Here is a 20,606-nt window from a genome sequence, read left to right on the forward strand (position 1 = left end):
GCATTCTCCCTCTCTCCTTCTGGCTTTACCAGCAAATGCCTTTAAGTGCTCTCCAGCCCCAGGTTTTATATTTTTATGAGTTTTGGAATATGTATGTATTATTTAATAAGATATCCTAGGGATGGGACACAGTGTAAACATGAACTTCATTTATTTCCATATACAGCTTATATACACAGCTTAAAGATAATCTTATAAAGTATTCTGTATAGTTGTGTTATAACTGATATATATTTCCTTGCAGGTCAGTGTGGAATTTTCCACTGGTGGCATTATTCTAGTGCTCAGAAAGTTTTGGTCTTTGGAACATTTCAGGTTTCAGACATTCAAATTACATATGTTCAAATGGTAATCACCTCACAGATTTAGAAGTACAAATGCGTTAATAAGCACATGAAATAGCGTCAACATTGTTTGTTTCCAGGGAAATCCAACTACAACCACAATGATGTATTACTACACAACTACTACATATGCCTAAAATGAGAAAGAACAACAAATGAAACCAGGAATGAGATGAAAAAAATCTTGGTTTCATACATTGCTGGTGCTAAAATCAGACTGTAGGACTGCTCTAGAAAATTATGAAGTGAAACACAACCAACAATCCCACTCCTAGATGGTTATGCACATGTCCAGAAAGGGCCCAGTAAAAAATGTCCAGAGTATCTTTATTCATAGGAGCAAAACTTTGAAAGAGCACAGGTTTCTCTAAACAGAATAAACTCATATATTCATACAATGGATATTATTTTCAGCAATAAACAGGCTATTGACTACAGCAAAGCTTGAATGAATCCCACAAACCACTGTGTGGAGTTAGAAGGACAGAAACAAAACAGTGCAATACAATGACACTATTTATATGAAGTTCTGAAACAGGTAAAACAAATGTGGGCAGTGGAATGGTAGTTAATTTAGAGAATAAGAGGGAAGACTATCTAGGAAGAAACAATGATTTATTTACTTATAATAATTTATCAGTACATTAGTAAATTAAGTGTGAGGAGGTAACAAGTTTTACTAAAGCGATATTTAACAGAAATCTATCATAAAGAAAACCCACATTACCTGTGAGATAGAGCCTCCCATTATAAAAGATGGTTTTTCTGAAGCCACTGTGGTTTTAGATGACGGGATGAGAGGAGGTGGTGGCCTGGTTGGTCGAGTTGTTGGGAGCCGACCCCCTTCAGGGAGATTGGTTATTACTTGATGTGGAGCAGGTTGGAGGACTTTTAAAAGAAAAAAAAAATGATTTAAAAATTATTGATTTCTAAGATTGCTACAGGCTATTTTTCTTAGTCATTCCTGAATCTTTAAATCATAAACTAAATTATAAATGTGAGATGAAGTTAAGGATGATTATTCTATTAAAAAAATCTGCCACTTAATCCTGTTAATATATGCTCGTCTCTAATGATGGTATTTGAGATGAAACATGTTCAAATCTTTTCAAACAAGAGTTTCAAGGTGATGCCCATTGCAGCTGATTCTGCTCAACAGAGGCAAACTTCATTCTTCAAGAACTGTTTCTCTACTGCCCTCTGAACCTCACAGTGGAAGTGAGGAAACAGCTTCTGAGGAATAGCTGCTATCATTATGTCAACAGTATAGAGACCTGATTGACAGCCTCTCACATATCCTCTGTGGACCTGCACAGTTTGAGAATATTTACTAATTCTGGCTCACACAGCACACTTGAATTTCTAAGGGGAAAAGTCTCATGATTTTTTTTTGTTGTTGTTTAGTGTCAATATTTTTACAATGTGGTTGTATTCTTAGAAGAAAAGCCAGTCAATGCCACAGTACAAGCATGTCAACAGAGATTTCCCAGTGGCTAAGTGACTCTAAATGAAGTATGACTGACAATGGAATTCAGAAAAATAACAGCAAAGACACATCCTAGAAGAGCAGATGATTCACGAAATTAAACCACCCATGTGGAAGGTCTGGGTAGATGGCCAACAGCCACTGCACAGAGGGGCAATATTTACCTGGAGGGACACTACAGCGGGCTGTACTCATATCAGGCTGTGGAGCAGCTTTACTGACTTCTCTTGGAGAGAGCCTACACGGTGAGGCTGACCTTGCTGCGGCACAGTGCATCTGTGCTTCCTGTTCTATAGCACGTTTGACCTCAGCATAAGGCATATAGGCGACTGATTTTCCTATGAAAGTTAAAGTTATCAAAATAAGGGAAAGCCCCAAATTAAAATATTTAAGTGTGAAAAGACCAAGCCCACACCATCCAGGGGCAGATCCATCTATATGTTAATAACAAGGTCTAAAATTCCTAGGGGAAATCCACCCACAGTTAGGTAAAGAAATCCTATTAAATCTAAATCTGCTCTATGTATCCAATACTACTATGACCTAATAAAGCCCTCAGAAATCCACTGACAATTTTTAGCTTCAAAGGACAAAATTTCTTCTTAAGAAAACTCAACTGTTTTGACATCCAATAAAATCACAACAGAAAAATACTACATTTATTCTGTAAATTCAAGTCTGGCCAGTATAATGTGTCAATGCTCTGAGGATGCTAATTCTCATAATTAGTTGGTTGATATTAACTGCATAATAGTTAAAAAGTTAATTTTATAAATAGACTAAGCCTTTTGAAAAACTATAGATAAGCTAGTATCCAAAAATTTTACACCAACTTTAAAAACAATATAAAACTCTAACAGTACTAATTAAAATTATTTAGTACATGTAAAAAATTGTAATGTTTCCAAGACATGGCTGAAATGCAGCCATATCATCATTTTATGGTTAAATATCCCACCAACCCCCACATTTTGGAATGGAATTAGAGATCCATCTTTTGTCCATCTAAGTGCTAGGATTGCAAGTACTTACCATGATGCCCATCTAATTTTTTCCTTTATTAAAATGAAATTGATAATCTATGGTAACTTATGAAAATCAGAAAAACACAAAATAAAAATAATCTGTAACTTGAAGCACTTAGGTGTGTGACATTTTAATGCCTGACATAAGTATCCATTTTACTATTCATTATTTCCTCATCATATCCATTTATCCTTGCAGGTATTTTCTTTGGTTTGGTTTTTTGTAACAGGGTTTTGGGTTATATCCTTGGGTGGCTTAAAACTCAACCCCCATCTGCCTCCTGGGATTGTATGTACATGTCAACAGCTACTCTTGATATTTATAATTAAAATCATTTTGAGTACTTCCATCCCAAAGTGTGATTAGAATTTTCATGTGACTTGCATTACATATATAAAGAAATACAGAAGACATAACATTTTATAATACAGATTTTTATAAAATCTGCCAGATTAGTATATTTGTTAAAACAAATTTTTAAGTATTTCATATATTCTGTTCCTAGGATCAGAAATCATCTATTTCATATACATGGAGATAAATACACATACACACATTTATGAATATATACATATTACTGAATGCTTCAAATATATAGGAAAGACATGGATTTCTACATAACAACTTAATGTTTAAAAAAATTATGTGTGTTGCTTGTGTGCATGTGGCGTACCAGAAGATCATGCCACTGCAAATTAAGCAGCAGATGCTTGTGCTGCTTTCTGGGTCCAGCTTTATATGATGGCTGGGAAACTGAACCTGTTTGGTAGACTTTCCTAGCAAGCACCCTTAACTGCTGAGCCATCGCCCTAGCCCCTACATAACTTTTTCTAATAACCTTAATGAACTTAACGTTTTATCTCTAATAATTTGTCACTTGAATCCTTTGTTATTTCTAGGGCAAGATTCTCTGGAAAGCATAATTTGTCTTCTCCCTTCAAATATCTAAGTGCGTTTTCCTCATTATACTATGCTAAGTAAACAGAGGGTATCCTCATAGTTTCCACTCCAAAAGTATTGTTGTGCCTGTAATTTCTTCGAAGGTGTAAAGATGTTCTTTTATCTACTAAGATATTTTAAAAATCAGAAATATTAACAACAATATCAACTAATAGTCAAATGTTAAGACATTGGGCATTATATGAATTTTTCTCCTTCAGCCCTCACAAGTAATGAGATTAATGCCAGTTTACAAGTGAGGAAACTGAGGTTCATAAGAATCATACCAAACTGCTCAACCAAAGACAAAGGATTGTGAACCCTGAGCTGTAAACCTTTACAGTAACATTGCTTCATTAAGAACTACATAGTTAAATCCAGGTGCCATTGCTTTACCCAGTTTAAATATATTAACATAAAAATTAGACTGTGAGCGGGGTGTGTTGGTGCACGCCTTTAATCCCAGCATCGGGAGGCAGAGGTAGGAGGATCACTGTGAGTTCGAGGCCACCCTGAGACTCCATAGTGCATTCCAGGTCAGCTTGGGCTAGAGTGAGACCCTACCTCGAAAAAACAAAAAACAACAAAAAAAAAACTAGATTGTGGTGGAATATTAAGTAAACAGATTTATTAAGTAACTCTGGAAGAAGAAAATTGTAAAATTATACTTGGTGTGGCGGGGTGTATAATCCCAACACTTAAGAGGTTGAGGCAGAAGAACTGGCCAATCCAAGGACATTTTATCAAAACAAAACAAAAAACGCATTTTTATTTCCTAGGGACTCTAACATGATATCATATTAAAAATTCAAAAACCAGGCTGAGTGGCACATGTCTTTAATCCCAGCACTCAGGAGGCAGAGAGGTAGGAGGATCACTGTGGATATAAGACCAGCCTGGAACTACATAGTGAATTTCAGGTCAGCCTGGTCTAGAATGAGATCCTACCTCAAAAACACAGAAGGTAAAATAAAATTTCAATGTTTGACTGGCTTACCATCAACAATAACTTATAATTATGTAGAAAAATTCACTGGCCTTTTTTATTTTTGCAATAATGGTAGAAATTTAGATGGTTCTAATCATAGCTATTTTTAAAATATGCATGAACCCAGAGCTGGAGAAACAAAACAACAACAAAATACGCTAGTTTCAATTGCACAGTAGTATGAATTCTTATTTTGTGAAACTTGCATGACAACTTTCATTTTGTTTGGTTTGGTTTATTGCATGCATTATATATATATATATATATATATATATATATATATATATATATATATATATATATGCAAAAGAACTTTACTGGAAAATATCAGTAAAGCAAGGGTCAACCTATGATTGGTCGTGGAAAGAAATAAAAATGTTTTTAAAAAGCTCTTCTGCTGGGCATGGTGGCACATGCCTTTAATTCCAGCACTCAGGAGGCAGAGGTAGGAGGATAGCCTTGAGTTCAAGGCCACCCTGAGACTATTTAATAAATTCTAGGTCACCCTGGACTAGAGTGAGACTGTACCTTGAAAGACTAAAAAACAAAACACAACACAACAAAAAAGCTCTTCTACAGAGCAGGAAAGCTCCAAGTGATTTAAAGAGGTACACCCACATAAACAGTGACAATTGACACTTAAGAGGCAATGAACAAAAACCAACCAGGTGGATTACTGCTGCCTGGTAAGTGAAGCAAAAGTAAAAGAGGTGGTCCTAACTGGGGTAAAATATGGAGTATTTATTTGACAGTGGGTTTTTGTTTGTCTGGAAAGGGAGGGAAGGAAACAAAGGAAGGGAGAGAAGGGGGGGTAGGTGTGATTTGGGCAGAATAAGAAGTCATGTGACTTTACAATCCTGTCTTAACATATATGCATGGCTTTCCAAAGCTGTCATACTCTTTGTATGTACAAAGTACTACAACATCTTCTGTATCATCCATAGATATTGTTAGTATTCTTGCATTCTAAGCCTATTATACTACTATGGTATATAAATAATCTGTAAAGTCACTGTCAACCTAAATACATGTGGCAATTCTGCCTATATCAGAATCAATTATTAAAATATAGAAATTATTGCCTTTTATTAAAGTAAAATTCCCCAACTCAAACAAGCCACGCCAACTCAAATATTTATTTAAAATAATAAGTTAGGGGCTGGAGAGATGGCTTAGTGGTTATGACATTTGTCTTCCAACAAAGTGCTGAAAAGAAAGGACGTAGGAGTGTCCAGCAAGGAAATAGCTCTATCACACCCTCCAAGGTTCAGGGTCCATTGTAGATGAGGTGGCAGAAAGAATGTAAGAACCAAAAGAAGGGCATCACTCCTTATGATGCAACCATCCAGACAAAAATTGGCCTGGATACCCATGACCTTGCACTGCCTAGCAATACCTACACAAGACACTCATAATAGCAGAAAAAGATGATGACATCAAATTAAGAGACAAACTAATTGAGAGGGGAATGGGATATGATGGACAATGGATTTATGAAGGGAAGAGTGGGGGAAGAATTATGGTTTATTGTCTATAATTATGAAAGTTGGCAATAAAAGTTTTAAAAAATAAGAGCTGATACTACATAATTAATTTCAGGTCAGCCTGGGCCAGAATGAAACCCTACCCCCCCCAAAATAAATAAATAATAAGAGACTGATGGAGAGAAGGTGGTGATATGAAGGAGAACAGAGCTGTGAAGGGGAAAGTGGGAGAGGGGAGGGAAATATGGTTTATTGTCTGTAAGTATAAAAGTTGTCAAAAATATACATATATAAAATTCTAACCAGCAAAAAAATAAAAAATAAAAAATAAAGGCATTTGCCTCCAAAGCTAAAGGACATAGGTGTAATTCTCCAGTATGCACATGAAGCCAGATGTATGAGGTGATGCATGCATCTGGAGTTCATTTGCATTTCCTAAGGCCCTCTCACTTTCTCTCCTCACTCTCAAATAATTAAATATTTCTTAACATCTTAAAATATTAATTAGGTCTGAGGAGATGGCTTAGTAGTTGAAGACACTTGCTTGCAAAGCCTGCTGGCCCATATTTAATTCCCCACTCCCTATATAATGCAAAATGCCCAAAGTGGTGCATATATCTAGAGTTTGTCTGAAGTGGCAAGAAGCCCTGGCATGCCCATTCTCTTTCTCATCCACCTCCGTTTTGCTCTGCTTAAATGGAAATAAAAAACAATTTAAACAAATAATAAAATAAAAAATGATAAGTGACAGAACATGAAAATAGGTACTTATTATAGTTCATTATATGGTACATACATTATTAATATGGTTAGTATAGAAAATAGAAAAATGCTTAGCTGTATGTCATATAACAAGGGAATGCCCTTTCTTAACTTTACAACCCCAACAAAGTGAACACACGCATTTTTTTTTTTTTTTTTTTACGGGGGAAGGGGGGTAGAGAATGGGCACACCAAGGCCTCCAGCCACTGCAAACGACAAACTCCAGATGCATGAACCACCTTGTGCATCTGGCTAATGTGGGTCCTAGGGAATCGAATCTGGATCCATTGGTTTTGCAGGCAAACACCTTAACTACTAAGCCATACCTACAGCCTGGGAACACATATTTTTACTTTATAAGTGAGAAAACTGAGGCTATATGAAATGGTAACTACCTTGCTTACAACCATCCAGCTGGCCAGACAAGCACCATCTACTAGGGAAAGGTGCCTTCATCATACTAGAGAATGAGATTATTATGCTGCCATAGATAACTTTCAACAATGGCAGGATTTCAGTGTCTACTGATGAATTCAGAAAACTCACATTAATTAGAATTCTATGTGAAGTGTTACTGCCACCCTTTTGTGGTCACTATTATTTAATAATATCAAAGGTCTGAGGGCTGAAGAGATGGCTTAGTGGTTAAGTGCTTGCCTGTGAAGCCTAAGGACCTCAGTTTGAGGCTTGATGCCCCAGGACCCAAATGAGCCAGATGCACAAGGGGGCACATGTATCTGGAGTTCATTTGCAGTGGCTGGAGACCTGGTGCAGCCCTTCTCTCTCTTAAATAAATAAAATAAAAATAATGTAACAGGTCAATTTGAGAAATCATATCTTTAGGGACAGATATAGATGGATATGTAATATTGATAATTTATGGAGAATAAAGAACACTACTGTCACTAAAGATATTTGTGTTTATAGTGACAATGACCTACCTTCCCACTCTCTGTTTGGACTCTTAGAAGTGCCACAAGGACTTGTAGAACTTCTGCATTCCAAATCTATCTGTTCTTGCCTCTGTCGCTGCTCCTCTAGGAGTGCTGACTCATGCATAGCCTTAATGTGTCGCTGGTAAAGAGCATAGCCGCTCACAGGGGTTCCAATTGGTATATTACATGGGGTACAAGAAACCTAAAGGGAAAAAAAGATGTTCAAATGATAATGGTTCAGTAATTGCCCACTTTAAAATGTAATGCTTATTTCTGTCACACAGGGCTCAACTGATTGTTTTAATTAATACATTCAAGAAAAATGCTTAAAATGGTACTTTCAGAAACTTCTTTCAGATAAGTACTTTAAGACACAGTAAGACCTCTATGCTTTATTTCTCCTTACAGCCTAGTCATTTTTGTCATAGTATATAGCACTTCCCTCACTTTGCAATAATGTTTTCTTTGAGACAAAGTCTTGCTATGCAGCTCAAGCTGGCCTCAAATTCATGGCTATCCTCCTAACTGAGGTCCTGGAGCACTGGCATTATAGATGTACACCACCATGCCTGGCATGCAACTATGCTATTTCCTTCCTTCCTTACTTCTCTCCATTCCCTTTTTCTTTTCCTCTCTCTCCCCCTCCCTCCCTCCTGCTCTCTCTCCTTCCCTGCATCCACCCATCTATCAACTATTTTTTTCTGTCACCCACTTAATGAAGGAAAGAACTGAAGTTGTTTGGCCAAGACTAATAAATAGTAGCAATATAGTCCACATTTAAAAACTTCATGAGCTATGAATAGTTATAGGAGATCAAACGTTTTTAGAATTTGTTCTCTGGTCTAAGTTCATACCACAATGAATGTGCCCATTCTCACCTCAGAAACTAAGCAAGGTTGAACTAGGATAGTGTTTGGATAGAAGAATTTTGTTTTCTAAACACTTCCATAACATCTACCTTGCCTTAAGTCGGTTCTCAAAACACATGTGTCTATGTTCTGCTTTGCACGTGAGCAAATACAAGTGGTTTAGTTCAACCAAATTCTGATTTGACTTTTTTTTTTTTCGAGGCAGGGTCCCACTCTAGCTCAGGCTGACCCAAAATTCATAATGTAGTCTCAGAGTGGCCTCAAACTCATGGAAATCCTCCTACCTCTGCCTCCTGAGTACTGGGATTAAAGGTGTGCACCACCATGCCCAGCTCAAATTCTGATTTTTATCTGGAGTTCATCTGCAGAGCAAGAGGCCTTGGTGCTCTTGCTCTCATTCTCTCTACTTGCAAAGAAATAACTAAACCACAACAAAAACTATATGCTTATAATCAGTGAAGGAAGTTAAATTCATGTTACTTGCTTTTAAAAAATTTTTGCAACAGACAGAGAAAGAGGCAGAGAGAGAGAGGAGAATGGAAGCGCCAGGGCTTCTAGCCACTGCAAACGAACTCCAGACGTGTGCGCCCCCTTGTGCATCTGGCTAACGTGGGTCCTGGGGAAATCGAGCCTTCAACCGGGGTCCTTAGGCTTCACAGGCAAGCGTTTAACCGCTAAGCCATCTCTCCAGCCCCTACCTGCTTTTAATCACAATTTTTTTTTAAGGTAGGGTCTCACTCTAGCTCAGGCTAGCCTGGAATTCACCATGTAGTCTCAGGCTGGCCTCAAACTCACAGCAATTGTCCTACTTCAGCCTCACAAGTGCTGGGGATTAAAGACATGTCATCACACCCAGGAGAAAGAGAGAAGGGGGGAGAGAAAGGGAATAAATGGGTGCACTAGGGCCTCTAACCACTACAAACAAACTCCAGATGCATGCACCACTCTGTGCATCAGTTTTTAGTTTTAATATTTTATTTTTATTTATTACAGTGAGTGTGGGGGGGGGGGGGAGAAAGGGCGTGCCAGGGCTTTTAGCCACTGCATATGAAATTTAGACACATGCGCCACCATGAGCATCTGGCATATGTGGGACCTGGAGAATCAAACCTGGGTCCTTAGGCTTCCCAGGCATGCGCCTAAACCACTAAGCCATCTCTCCAGCCCCTGTGTATCTATTTTTACATGCATACTGGAGAAATGAACTTGGGTCCTTAAACTTAACAGGTAAGTACCTTAACTGCTAAGCCATCTAACTAGCACACAATACATATTTTTTTAAAGACCACAAACCTAAAAGAGAGAAGAAATATATCTATAAAGGTCTCTGTATTTAACTTGACATTTCTGACAATTAAAACTTACCATTGGTGGGATAACGGCAGCTCGATGTTGAAGCTGTGGCAGGTCCAGTGGATTTGGTTTAATTGGGGATGAAACTACTATAGATGCAGTGGGATTTAACAATGAAGGCTTTGCATCCATAGGAAACATCCTAAAATTGATGGGTGCAAATAAAACAGAAATGAACGTAGTTTTATTTAATACTTTAAATTTCAAATCACCATAACTCATTTTTTTGTTTATTACACATATAATAACACATCAAATTAACCTTTATAAGATCTGGGCAAGGCTGAGGTATAGATAAATAATAGAATACTTGCGTAGTATGAGCAAAGCCCTACATTCAGGAATGGGCATATAACCCACTTGATAGAGAGCTTGCTTGCCTAGCATACATGAAGCCCTAGGTTCAATTCCTACCACTGCATAAAACCAGGTATGGTAGCACACACCTGTAATCATAGCCCATGGGAAACAGAGATAGGAGGATTGGATGTTCAAGTTCATCCTCAACTACATAGTGAATTCAAGGCCAGTCTGGGCTTCATGAGACTTGTCATCAACGACAACAACAATGAAAGGACTGGAAAGATGACTCAGTAGTTAAGGTGCTTGCTTGCAATGCCTGATAGCCTGGCTTCGATTTCCCAGTATCCAATTAAAGCTAGATGCAAAGTAGCACATGCATCTGGAGTTCATCTGCAATGACAGGGTCCACTGGCATGTCCATATTCAGAGTTCATTTGCAGCAAAAGGGAACACTGGTATGCCCATATTCATCCTTTCCTTCTCACTCCCCTCCCAAATAAATACATTAAGTTCTAGGTTCAATCTCCAGTAGTTCAATTAATGAACCAATCAATATTTAAAAAAGGAGTCTATCATGTTAACTTTCCAGATAAAGAAATCTAATGACAACTTACAAGTTAAAATTTTGTGATTATAATGATCTAGATCTACCCAACAGCAAAACAGTCTAAACAAAACTGTCAAACATATTTTGGGGCTACAGAGATGGCTAAGCAATTAATAAAATACTTGCTACAAAGCTCAATGTACTGGGTTCAATTCCCCAGTACCCAGGTAAAGCCAGATGCACAGGGTGAGTAAACATCTGGAGTTCATTTGCAGTGGCTAAAGGCCTTGGTGCATCCATTTTCTCTGTTTCTCTCTCTCTGTGCGTGCAAATAAACTTTAAACTAAGTAACTATCATAGAATGTCTTCCTAAGATCAGAATAGAAGCCATTATCATTTTATTTATTGGGGGGGGGGTAATGAGTGTATCAGGGCCTCTAGCCACTGCAAATGAACTCCAGATGCATGTGTCTCCATGCGCATCTGGCTTATATGGGATCTGAGGAAATCAAACCTGGGTTGTAAGGAAGTACCTTACACTGCTAAGCCATCTTTCCAGCCCCACTACCATTATAAAATTAAGAATTAGTACAGCTGGATGTGGTGCTGCACACCTTTAATCCCAGTACTCTGGAGGCAGAGGTAGGAGGATTGTCGTGAGTTTGAGGTCACCCTGAGACTACATAGTGAATTCCAGGTCAGCCTGGACTAAAGCAAGACTTTACCTTGGGGGAAAAATAGTAGAAAATTAAATTTAAAATCCTATCACTTGGGAGGCTGAGGTAGGAGGATCATCTTGAGTTCCATATCAGACTGGTTATACTGAGAACCTCTGCAAAGGAAAGGGGAAGGGGAAAGGGAGAAGGGGGAAGGGGAAGGTAAGGAAAAGGGAGGGAGTAGATTTACATGTTACATTAGAAACGATTTTGCAGAAAACTCAGTTTCATTTTGATTGTTTGGAAGTGATGTAGACCCAGATTTTGTACTTGTTTTGAGGCAGGGTCTTACACTAGTACAGGCTGACCTCCAACCTCAGCCTCCTCAGTGCTAATAGGCAGAAGCCACATGCTCAGCTAGGATTTTGCTCTTATTTTACGATTTTATTGGGGGAGGAGGTGCAACGCTGGAGAACTCAAGCAAACGCTCTACCACATGCAAAGCCTACATAGCAAATTTAAAGCCAGCATGACTATAGTGAAAGCCTATTTTAAAAACAAACAAACAAAAAACCCAATGATTAAAAAAATGAAACATTTCAGAGCTGAAGGGATAGCTCAGCAGTTAAGGCAATTGCCTGCAAAGCCAAAGGACCCAGGTTCAATTCCCCAGGACCTACATTAGCCAGATGCACAAGGGGGCACACACAACTGGAGTTCATTTGCAGTGGCTGGAAGAACTGATGTGCCTATTCTCACTCTTGCTCGCTCTCTCTCTCTTGTGCTCTCTCCCACTCTCCCCCCCCCCCAACTCTAATAAATAAAACATTTCAAATATTTGACATGTCTCTCCGTGAAGTGCTTTCTGAAATCTATAACATGAGGCTAGGTAATATTTGCTTTAAGGCCAAGCCAGATGAGACAAACCCGGAACTGGAGCCAAGGCCACTCACTTCCATCTTCCTCACCTCACCCCACTATTGCCAAACTGAGGCATCAGCCACCTGTGGTTTTATTTACAACTATGTTGGTGAGTATCCTTTTCTTCTGAATGGAATACATCTAACAAATGCAGATACAACAGACATTTACAATGTGCTTCATTTAAAAAAAATAATCATACAACTGTTTTAGTTCAGAACAGTATATACTATCTGATAATAAGATGACAAACTACCAGGAACTTGCTTGTATTTGTATGAATCATTGTCTGTAGCCACCACCATCTGTGGCGGGGCCAGCAACCAACAGACTAGGAACAGGAACAAGTCTTACCTCTGCCTCTCAGGCTCTCCATCCACATCTTCATCAGCACTGCATGTGGCACTAGAATCATTGTCTGACTGGGGCTCAGGCCTTAGGGCATTTATCTGCTGAGCAGCCACCAAACCCTCATTTCCAGTATCTGTCTTTTCACTGGCTCTCTCCAAGTCTCTTTCTTTGGTATCTCCTTCATCTTTAGATGCACTACTCTCTGGCACCTGCATTTCAATATCCACAGAGTCGGCTTTGGTAGTGGTTGGGGGATCAAGGACAGAACTTGCTTCAGTACCACGGTCCTCAGGGTCTTCTACAGTCATTGGCTCTGCTGCATCAACACTGGTGCTGTCATTCACCTGGGGCTCCACACTTTCACTGTCAGCTGGCTTTGTGGTTGGAACTGCTGAAGAGGGAGATGCACAGGGTGCAGGGTCAGTGGTGGACTCAAGCTCAGCCACAGGCTCGGTGTTTTCTCGCGAAGCAGTATTTTCACTGCTGTCTTCACTGGGCTTGGCAGCTTCAACTGGTGAAGGAGAAGGAGCACTTTCTGTATCAGAACTATTTTCAGCACCTTAAAGATAATGATACAGCATAAAAATCTGATAATGAACAGGTTTCAGGTGGGGACAGAAACCATGAATGACCTCCATGTGGAACTACTAGTAGTCAATGGTTGGTGGGGTGGGGGGAGAGTCTCTTCAGTGACATATCCACTAGTATGTGAGAAAGAACGGCTTCAGAGGGACAAGAGAGGTTAGTGGAGGTCAGTATGATCAACTTACAATAGGTATGTATGAAGCTGTCAAAGAAGAGAAAAGAAAATATAAAGATAAACAAACACATACACACCATGGGCTGTAGAAATGGCTTGGTGGTTAAGGCACTTGCCTGCAAAGACAAAGGACCCAGGTTTGATTCCCCAGGACACAGTATGAACAACCAAGGTGGCACATATGTCTGGAGTTCGTTTGCAAAGGCAAACTTCACTAAGTATTCAAAACCACCAAGAAAGGTATCAAAGCTAACACTAAGTATGAAAGAAAATATCCAAATTGTCCTGACCTGAAATCATAATTGCAAACTCCTTAGATGTCTAAAATAATTTGTTTTAAAGACAAAGAAAGAAGAAAGAAAACTAAGCAGAAACATTCCCATAAAAGGAGACAATCTCATGGTGCTTTTATATCTTTATGCACAGTGTGTGTGTATGTGTATATACTTACATGTGAATGGGGGTGTATGTGGAGATCAGAGAACAACCTCTGTTGTTGTTCTGCAAGAATGCCATTGACTTTTTTATTTTTATTTTTAAAATATATTTATTTATTTATTTGACAGAGAAAGAATGAGAGAGAGTGAGAGAATGAGTGTGCCAGGGCTTGAAGCTACTGCAGACAAACTGCAGACACAAGCACCCCTTGTGCACGTGGGTCCTGGGGAATTGAACCTGGGTCCTTTAGCTTTGTAGGCAAATGCCCTAACTGCTAAGCCCTCCCTCCAGCCCCACTGACTTTTTGTTAATGGAGTCAGAGTCAATTGCTGGCTTAGAGCTCCCCAATTATGCTAAAATGGCTACCCAGCAACCTTCAGGGATCCTTCTGTCACCACCTTTTAAATGATGGAATTACAAACACATGCCCACATGCAGGCTTGTTTACACATGGCACTGGGGATCAAACACAGGTTCTCATATTGCTAAGCAAGTATTTTATTGATAGCCATCTCCCACGCCTTTCTAGTGGTATTTTTTTTCTTTTGAAAAACATAAATTTAAGCCGGGCGTGGTGGCACATGCCTTTAATCCCAACATTCGGGAGGCAGAGGTACAGAGGTAGGAGGATTGTCGTGAGTTCGAGACCACCCTGAGACTCATAATGAATTCCAGGTCAGCCTGGGCAAGAGTGAGACCCTACCTCGAAAAACCAAAAAAAAGAAAAAAAAAAAAAGGTTCAAATTATGTTGTGAGCTATAGTTTACACAATTTAAAAAGGGAAGATATCTTTTTTTTGTTTGTTTTTTAATTTTCCGAGATAGAGGGTATTATTCTAGCTCAGGGTGACCTCGAACTTACAGCAATTCTTCTACCTCTGCCTCCCAAGTGCTAGGATTAAAGACGTGTACACACCACCAAGCCCCCCTTCTTTTTGGCCCAGCAGAACTGACCCACTAGAATAACACTAACTGAAACATAATGCAAATCACAACTTTAAATTTGATTTTTCTCTTAGTGATATATATCAAGCAAAAAGTGATTGGTAGCCCATTAACATTACATCATGGATTGGAGACCCTCAGTGGTCTCACTCCTCCAAAAGTAGCTATAGGCAGGAGGAAGGGGCATCTTCTCAGTGGAGTAGCCATTGTTAAGTTACCCATACTCCAGTAAATATACTAACTCCCTACTAAACCATCCTCATGTAAACAACCTGAATTACACTTACAAATACACACACACACACGATATGAAAGGGGAAAAGGGGTAGTAGGGAATAGAAGGAGTTTAGTAAGTGGGAGGGGAATAAGAGAGGACAATCAAGGATAAATATGATCAATATGAATTATATATGTATGAAATTCTCAAAACTAAATTTTAAAAAGTAAAATTAAGTATAATAATCCATTACTTTAATTTGTCCAAAATATTATCTTAACAATAGTAGGTAGGACACTTAACTCTCTTTCTCTCTCTCTCTCTCTCTCTTTTTTTTTTTTTTTTTTTTTTGAGGTAGGGTCTCACTCTGGTTCAGGCTGACCTGGAATTCACTCTGTAGTCTCAGGGTGGCCTTGAACTCACGGCGATCCTCCTACCTCTGCCTCCGGAGTGCTGGGATTAAAGGTGTGTGCCACCACACCCGGCTAGGACACTTAACTCTTTTTTGGTACTAATTCCTCAACATCTGATATATGTTTTAGATCTTCCATGTTATTGCAATTAGGACTATTTACATTTCAAGTTCACAACAGTTACTGTGTCTAGTGGTTACCACACTGGACAAAAGGCTCTGGAATAATATTCCAACAGATTTTTGTTGTGTTTGTTTGTTTGTTTATTTGCTTATCTATTGTGAGGAACAGGGGATTGATCCTAGGGCTTTGCACATGTTAGGCCAATATTCTATCGTGAGCTATGGTATCTCCAGTCCTTTAAAAAAAATCTTTGTTGCCAGGCATTGTGGCAGATGTCTTTAATCCCAGCACTTAGGAGACTGAGGCAGGATCACTGTGTGTTGAAGGCCAGCCTGGGACTACAGAGTGAGATCAGATCAGCCTGGACTACTACCTTGAAGAAGAAAAAAAAAAATCTGTTTATTTTGTACCAGTTTGGTTTAAAATTGAGATTCCTCTGCCTCGGCCTTCTACTTGCGGGGACTACAGGTGTGTGCTACTACTGTACATACCTCACTTTTTGGTGTGTCAGGGGAGGTCTCACTAAGTCACCCGAACTAGACTTGAACTCATTCTATATGTAGTTCAGGCAAACATCAGAATTGTGAAGCTCATGCCTCAGCCTCCTACGCAGCTGTTAGGATTCTGGGCCTATACCACCAAGCTCAGGTATTTCACAGATTTCAAATTTCCTGTTGCAACAAAATCTTTTACCACACTGTTTGTAACATTTTATAAATATATTGTTTTTTATATGTTCATCTAGCTTTATTAAAGGTTTACACAAACAGTAAGTACATCATACACTAGGTTGTAAGCTACATTCCCAAATCACTCAGTTTTAGTGTTCACTAGTCCAAATAAACAAAAACCTAGGAATATTTTTAAGTGTTTATCTCATTAATCCCTACCTGATTTTCTCTCTCAAAATATCCCTTAAGTACTGAAAGTATTACCAGTGTAGAGCATGTACCTATCATGCTAAACCTTGGGATTGAGCTCCAGCAAGCACCACAAAGAAACTAAAATTCAGAATCAAAGAAATAAAGACACCAGTTGATTTGCTCAGCCCTGGTACTTTCCAGATGCCAGGCTAGCCTGCAGCTGCCTCTGACTGAGAACTCTTTTCTCCTTCCACTCAGAAGGTTCTAAATAAAACAAAGCCAGTAACCTTTTAAAAAGGCACTCCTTCCCCAACCCCTATCTAAATTATCACCATGACCTAGAAGGCAGTGCCTGGTAGGCCCCTGCTAGACTCCAAAAACGTTATCTGGTGGCCATCTCTGTGTATTCAAGCTTCACCTGCCTTTCACCCATACCTACCCTTTCACCTACTTTTTTGGTTATCACCTCAAACACAAGCTTAACAAGCATTTCATGAGGTTGGGGCCAGCTAGGAGATACAAGGTGAGTTCCAGTCAGCCTGGGCTACAGTGAGACTTTGCCTTGAAAAAAAAAAAAAAAGGTGTAAAAAAAATTCAAGGACTAGAGCTAGGTGTGATGACACACACCTTTATTCTCAGCACTCCAGATTCAGAGGTATGGGGAATCACCATGAGTTTGAGGCCCCTCAGAGATAACATAATAAATTCCAGGTCAGTCTGGGCTACAGCAAGATTTAAGTCAAAAAAATGCTGGAGAAATGGATCAGCAGTTAAAAGCACTTGCTTGAAAAGCCTGATACCTTGGGTTTGATTCCCCAGTCCCAACCTAAAGCCATATGCAAAAAGGAGGACATGTGTCTGGATTCATTCTCTCTCAAATAAATGTAAATTTCAAGAAAAAAAATCAATGTTCTCATGGAGTCATGTTCTAGTGTGAAATACACAATAAGACTAAATATTTGGTATATTCAGTTAGGCTTGGTGCAGCGACTAAATAACAAAACTAAGTAAACAGCAGGTAATGAAGAGAGAAGTGGTATCTTATCCCAAGGCCTGAAATTAGGGAGAAATTAAACTGGCACACCTGAGAGAACAACATTTCAGTAGAGCTATCAGAAAGTGTCAAGGTTCTTAAAGGCTTGTTTTGCTGAGGAAAAGCAAGGAACAATGTGGTTGAACTGAAGGGAACACATAAATAAGCAGTTGGCAGTTTAGAGAGGTACAATGGTAAGGACCTGTAAGCCCTCATTAGTTACAGGAAGGCCTGAGGCTCTTTTTTTTTTTTTCTTAAGGATAAGGTTTAGAGTAGAGAATAAATGTGGTTGGATTCCTTCCAGACATAAAATGGCCTGGTTATCCATGACCTCTCACTGCCTGGCACTACCTACACAAGACCATCATAATAGGAAGAAGTGATGATGACATCAAACTAAAAGAGAGATTGATCGAGTGGGGGAGGGGATATGATGAAGAGTAGAGTTGTGAGGGGAAAAGTGGGGATGGAGAGAATTACCACGGTTTATTATCTACTGGAAGTTGTGAATAATTGATTTTTTGAGGTAGGGTCTCACTCTGCTCCAGGCTGACCTGGAATTAACTCTGTAGTCTCAGGTTGGCCTTGAACTCACAGCGATCCTCCTACCTCTGCCTCCCAAGTGCTGGGATTAAAGGCCTGCGCCACCACACCCACCTGAAAAAATATTTTTAAAAAGAAAAGGAAAGAGCCTCTACAGAGTTCATTTGTTTGCCCATTAATTCATTAATTCATTTTGGTGTTTTAAAACATGGGGCTCACTATAGCCCAGGTTAACTGGAACGCACAGCAAGAGAGTACTGGGGAGTAAAGGCATGCACCACCACGGCCAGTATGGTGCTTGTTTGTAATAATCTGCAATCCCAATCATAGAGGCACATTTCTTTGGTTCTGAATTTTAAAATTTTATGATACTAGGCTTCAGCTTTCTTAGCACTAGATTGTGTTACTGCCCGTAATTCCAATGTTAAACTTGTAACCTCTGATTTGAATGCATTTGTGGAGTATATAAGGGTAGGCTTGAATCCAGTACAGCTATAGTAGAAGAGAAAGAGACACAGGAGTATGCATACACGAAGGCCATGTGACAACAAAATCAGGTGGCAGAGAGCTATTTGCAAGCTGGTAAGACAGCTTTTATCAGAAAATAATTCTACAAGCCTTTGATTTTGGGCTCCCACAGTGTAGAACGGTGAAAATCAATTTTTGTAGTTTAAGCCACCCAGTCTATATTATTCCCAGTCCATTCTAGAATAGTACTCCAAGAAGATTAAGTTTTGACACCATCATAAACAGAAAGAATACATTTCAAAACCTACAGTGGATGCCTGAAACCACAGAGGACTGACCCCTATTTATACTATATTTTCTACTATATTCACAGCTAAGAAGGAGAAAGTGGGGTGGAGGCTGGAATTATCATTGCTTATTGTCTATAGTTATGAAACTTATAAATAAAAATATAATAAATAATAAATAGAAATAAATAAAAATTAAAAATCTTAAAAAATAAAAAAAATCAAGTGCAACTTACAAACCAGAAACAGAAAGGGATTAATAATTAATAAAACAATTATAAGCTGGGTGTGATGGCACACACCTTTAATCCCAATACTTGGGAGGCAGAGGTAGGAGGATTGCCATGAGTTCAAGGCCACCCTGAGACTACACAGTGAATTCCAGGTCAGCCTGAGCTAGAGTGAAACCCTACCTCAGGGGTGGGGGGATGGGGGGATTACAATATAGTTTCATGAAAATTATATGAATGTGGCCTCTAACATTCCCTAAATATTAAATTTATCATTAAGTATCTAACCATGATAACTGCAGATAACTGAAACAGTACACAAAGGGAAGGACTTCTGTACAAGTTTCAATCCCATTTATGCCAAGGAATATTTGCTACCATTGAGACAACTGTGAAAGTAAGAGTTCACAACTAAAAGGACCTCAAGCTTTTGACCTCTGAGTACCACGAGTATGCCAAAATGTCTAGTATTGTTGGCAGTACTCTTATCCTGCTACTGATGACCTAGCTCCAGTAACCTCATTACAGTGAGAACTTGTTCTACAAAAAATCTCAGAAAAATGTTAAAATTGTTCAAAGTCAAAGCTCATTAGCAAGGTGTGGTGGCACATGCCTATAATCCTAGCACTTGAGAGGCACAGGTAGGATGATTGCTTTGAGTTCTAGGCTAGTCCAAGACTTCATAGTGAATTTCAGGTCAGCCTGGGCTGGATCAAGACCTTACTTCAAGAAGGAAATAAACAAACAAACAAATAAATAAATAGAATATAAAAAACAATACTTGTAGGAAAAGAGGGAGGTGAGAGAAATGATTCAGAGGTTAAAGATGCTTGCTTGCAAAACTTCTCAGCCTGGGTTCAATTTCCCAGCCACCATATAAAGTCAGGCAGACATTTGTTTGTAGTGACAGGAGACTCTAGTATGCCCATTACACCCATACACACACATAAGTAAGTTGGTAAATAGATAGATTAGATAAGATTACAGAGAGAGGAAAAGAAAGAGAATTTTTATTTTTTATTTTTTTGTTTGTTTTTCAAGGTAGGGTCTCACTCTAGCTGAGGCTGACCTGGAATTCACTATGAAGTTTCAGGGTAGCCTTGAAGTCACAGTGATCCTCCTACCTCTGCCTCCTAAGTGCTGGGATTAAAGGCCTGCGCCACCACACCCGGCCCAAATTTTTTTTTTTTTCTGTTTGTTTTTTTGAGGTAGGGTCTCACTCTACCTCAGACTGATGTGGAATTTGCTATATAGTCTCAAGCTGACCTGGAACTCATAGCCATCCTCCTGCCTCAGCCTCAAGACTAAAGGCTTGCACCACC

The 20,606-nt window shown here is 39.1% G+C and overlaps 1 protein-coding gene across 18 annotated transcripts in view; it reads right to left on the reverse strand.

Annotated features, from left to right (window-relative positions):
* Window positions 1-20,606, reverse strand: part of Ncor1 (nuclear receptor corepressor 1) — a 194,442-nt gene that overhangs the window by 80,914 nt on the left and 92,922 nt on the right. For 10 of the 18 annotated variants that reach the window (XM_045131711.1, XM_045131710.1, XM_045131716.1 and 7 more), the window contains 5 exons: window positions 12,969-13,524; window positions 10,200-10,329; window positions 7,972-8,167; window positions 1,995-2,168; window positions 1,072-1,232 (listed from right to left, as the gene is read on the reverse strand). In XM_045131711.1, the coding sequence (XP_044987646.1) occupies window positions 1,072-1,232; window positions 1,995-2,168; window positions 7,972-8,167; window positions 10,200-10,329; window positions 12,969-13,524 (1,217 nt within the window). The remainder of the gene's footprint in view (window positions 1-1,071; window positions 1,233-1,994; window positions 2,169-7,971; window positions 8,168-10,199; window positions 10,330-12,968; window positions 13,525-20,606) is intronic. The other 8 variants (XM_045131721.1, XM_045131725.1, XM_045131719.1 and 5 more) reach the window with 5 other exon arrangements.

Source organism: Jaculus jaculus, chromosome 12 (genome assembly GCF_020740685.1).
Source record: "Jaculus jaculus isolate mJacJac1 chromosome 12, mJacJac1.mat.Y.cur, whole genome shotgun sequence".
Taxonomy (NCBI): Eukaryota; Metazoa; Chordata; class Mammalia; order Rodentia; family Dipodidae; genus Jaculus; species Jaculus jaculus.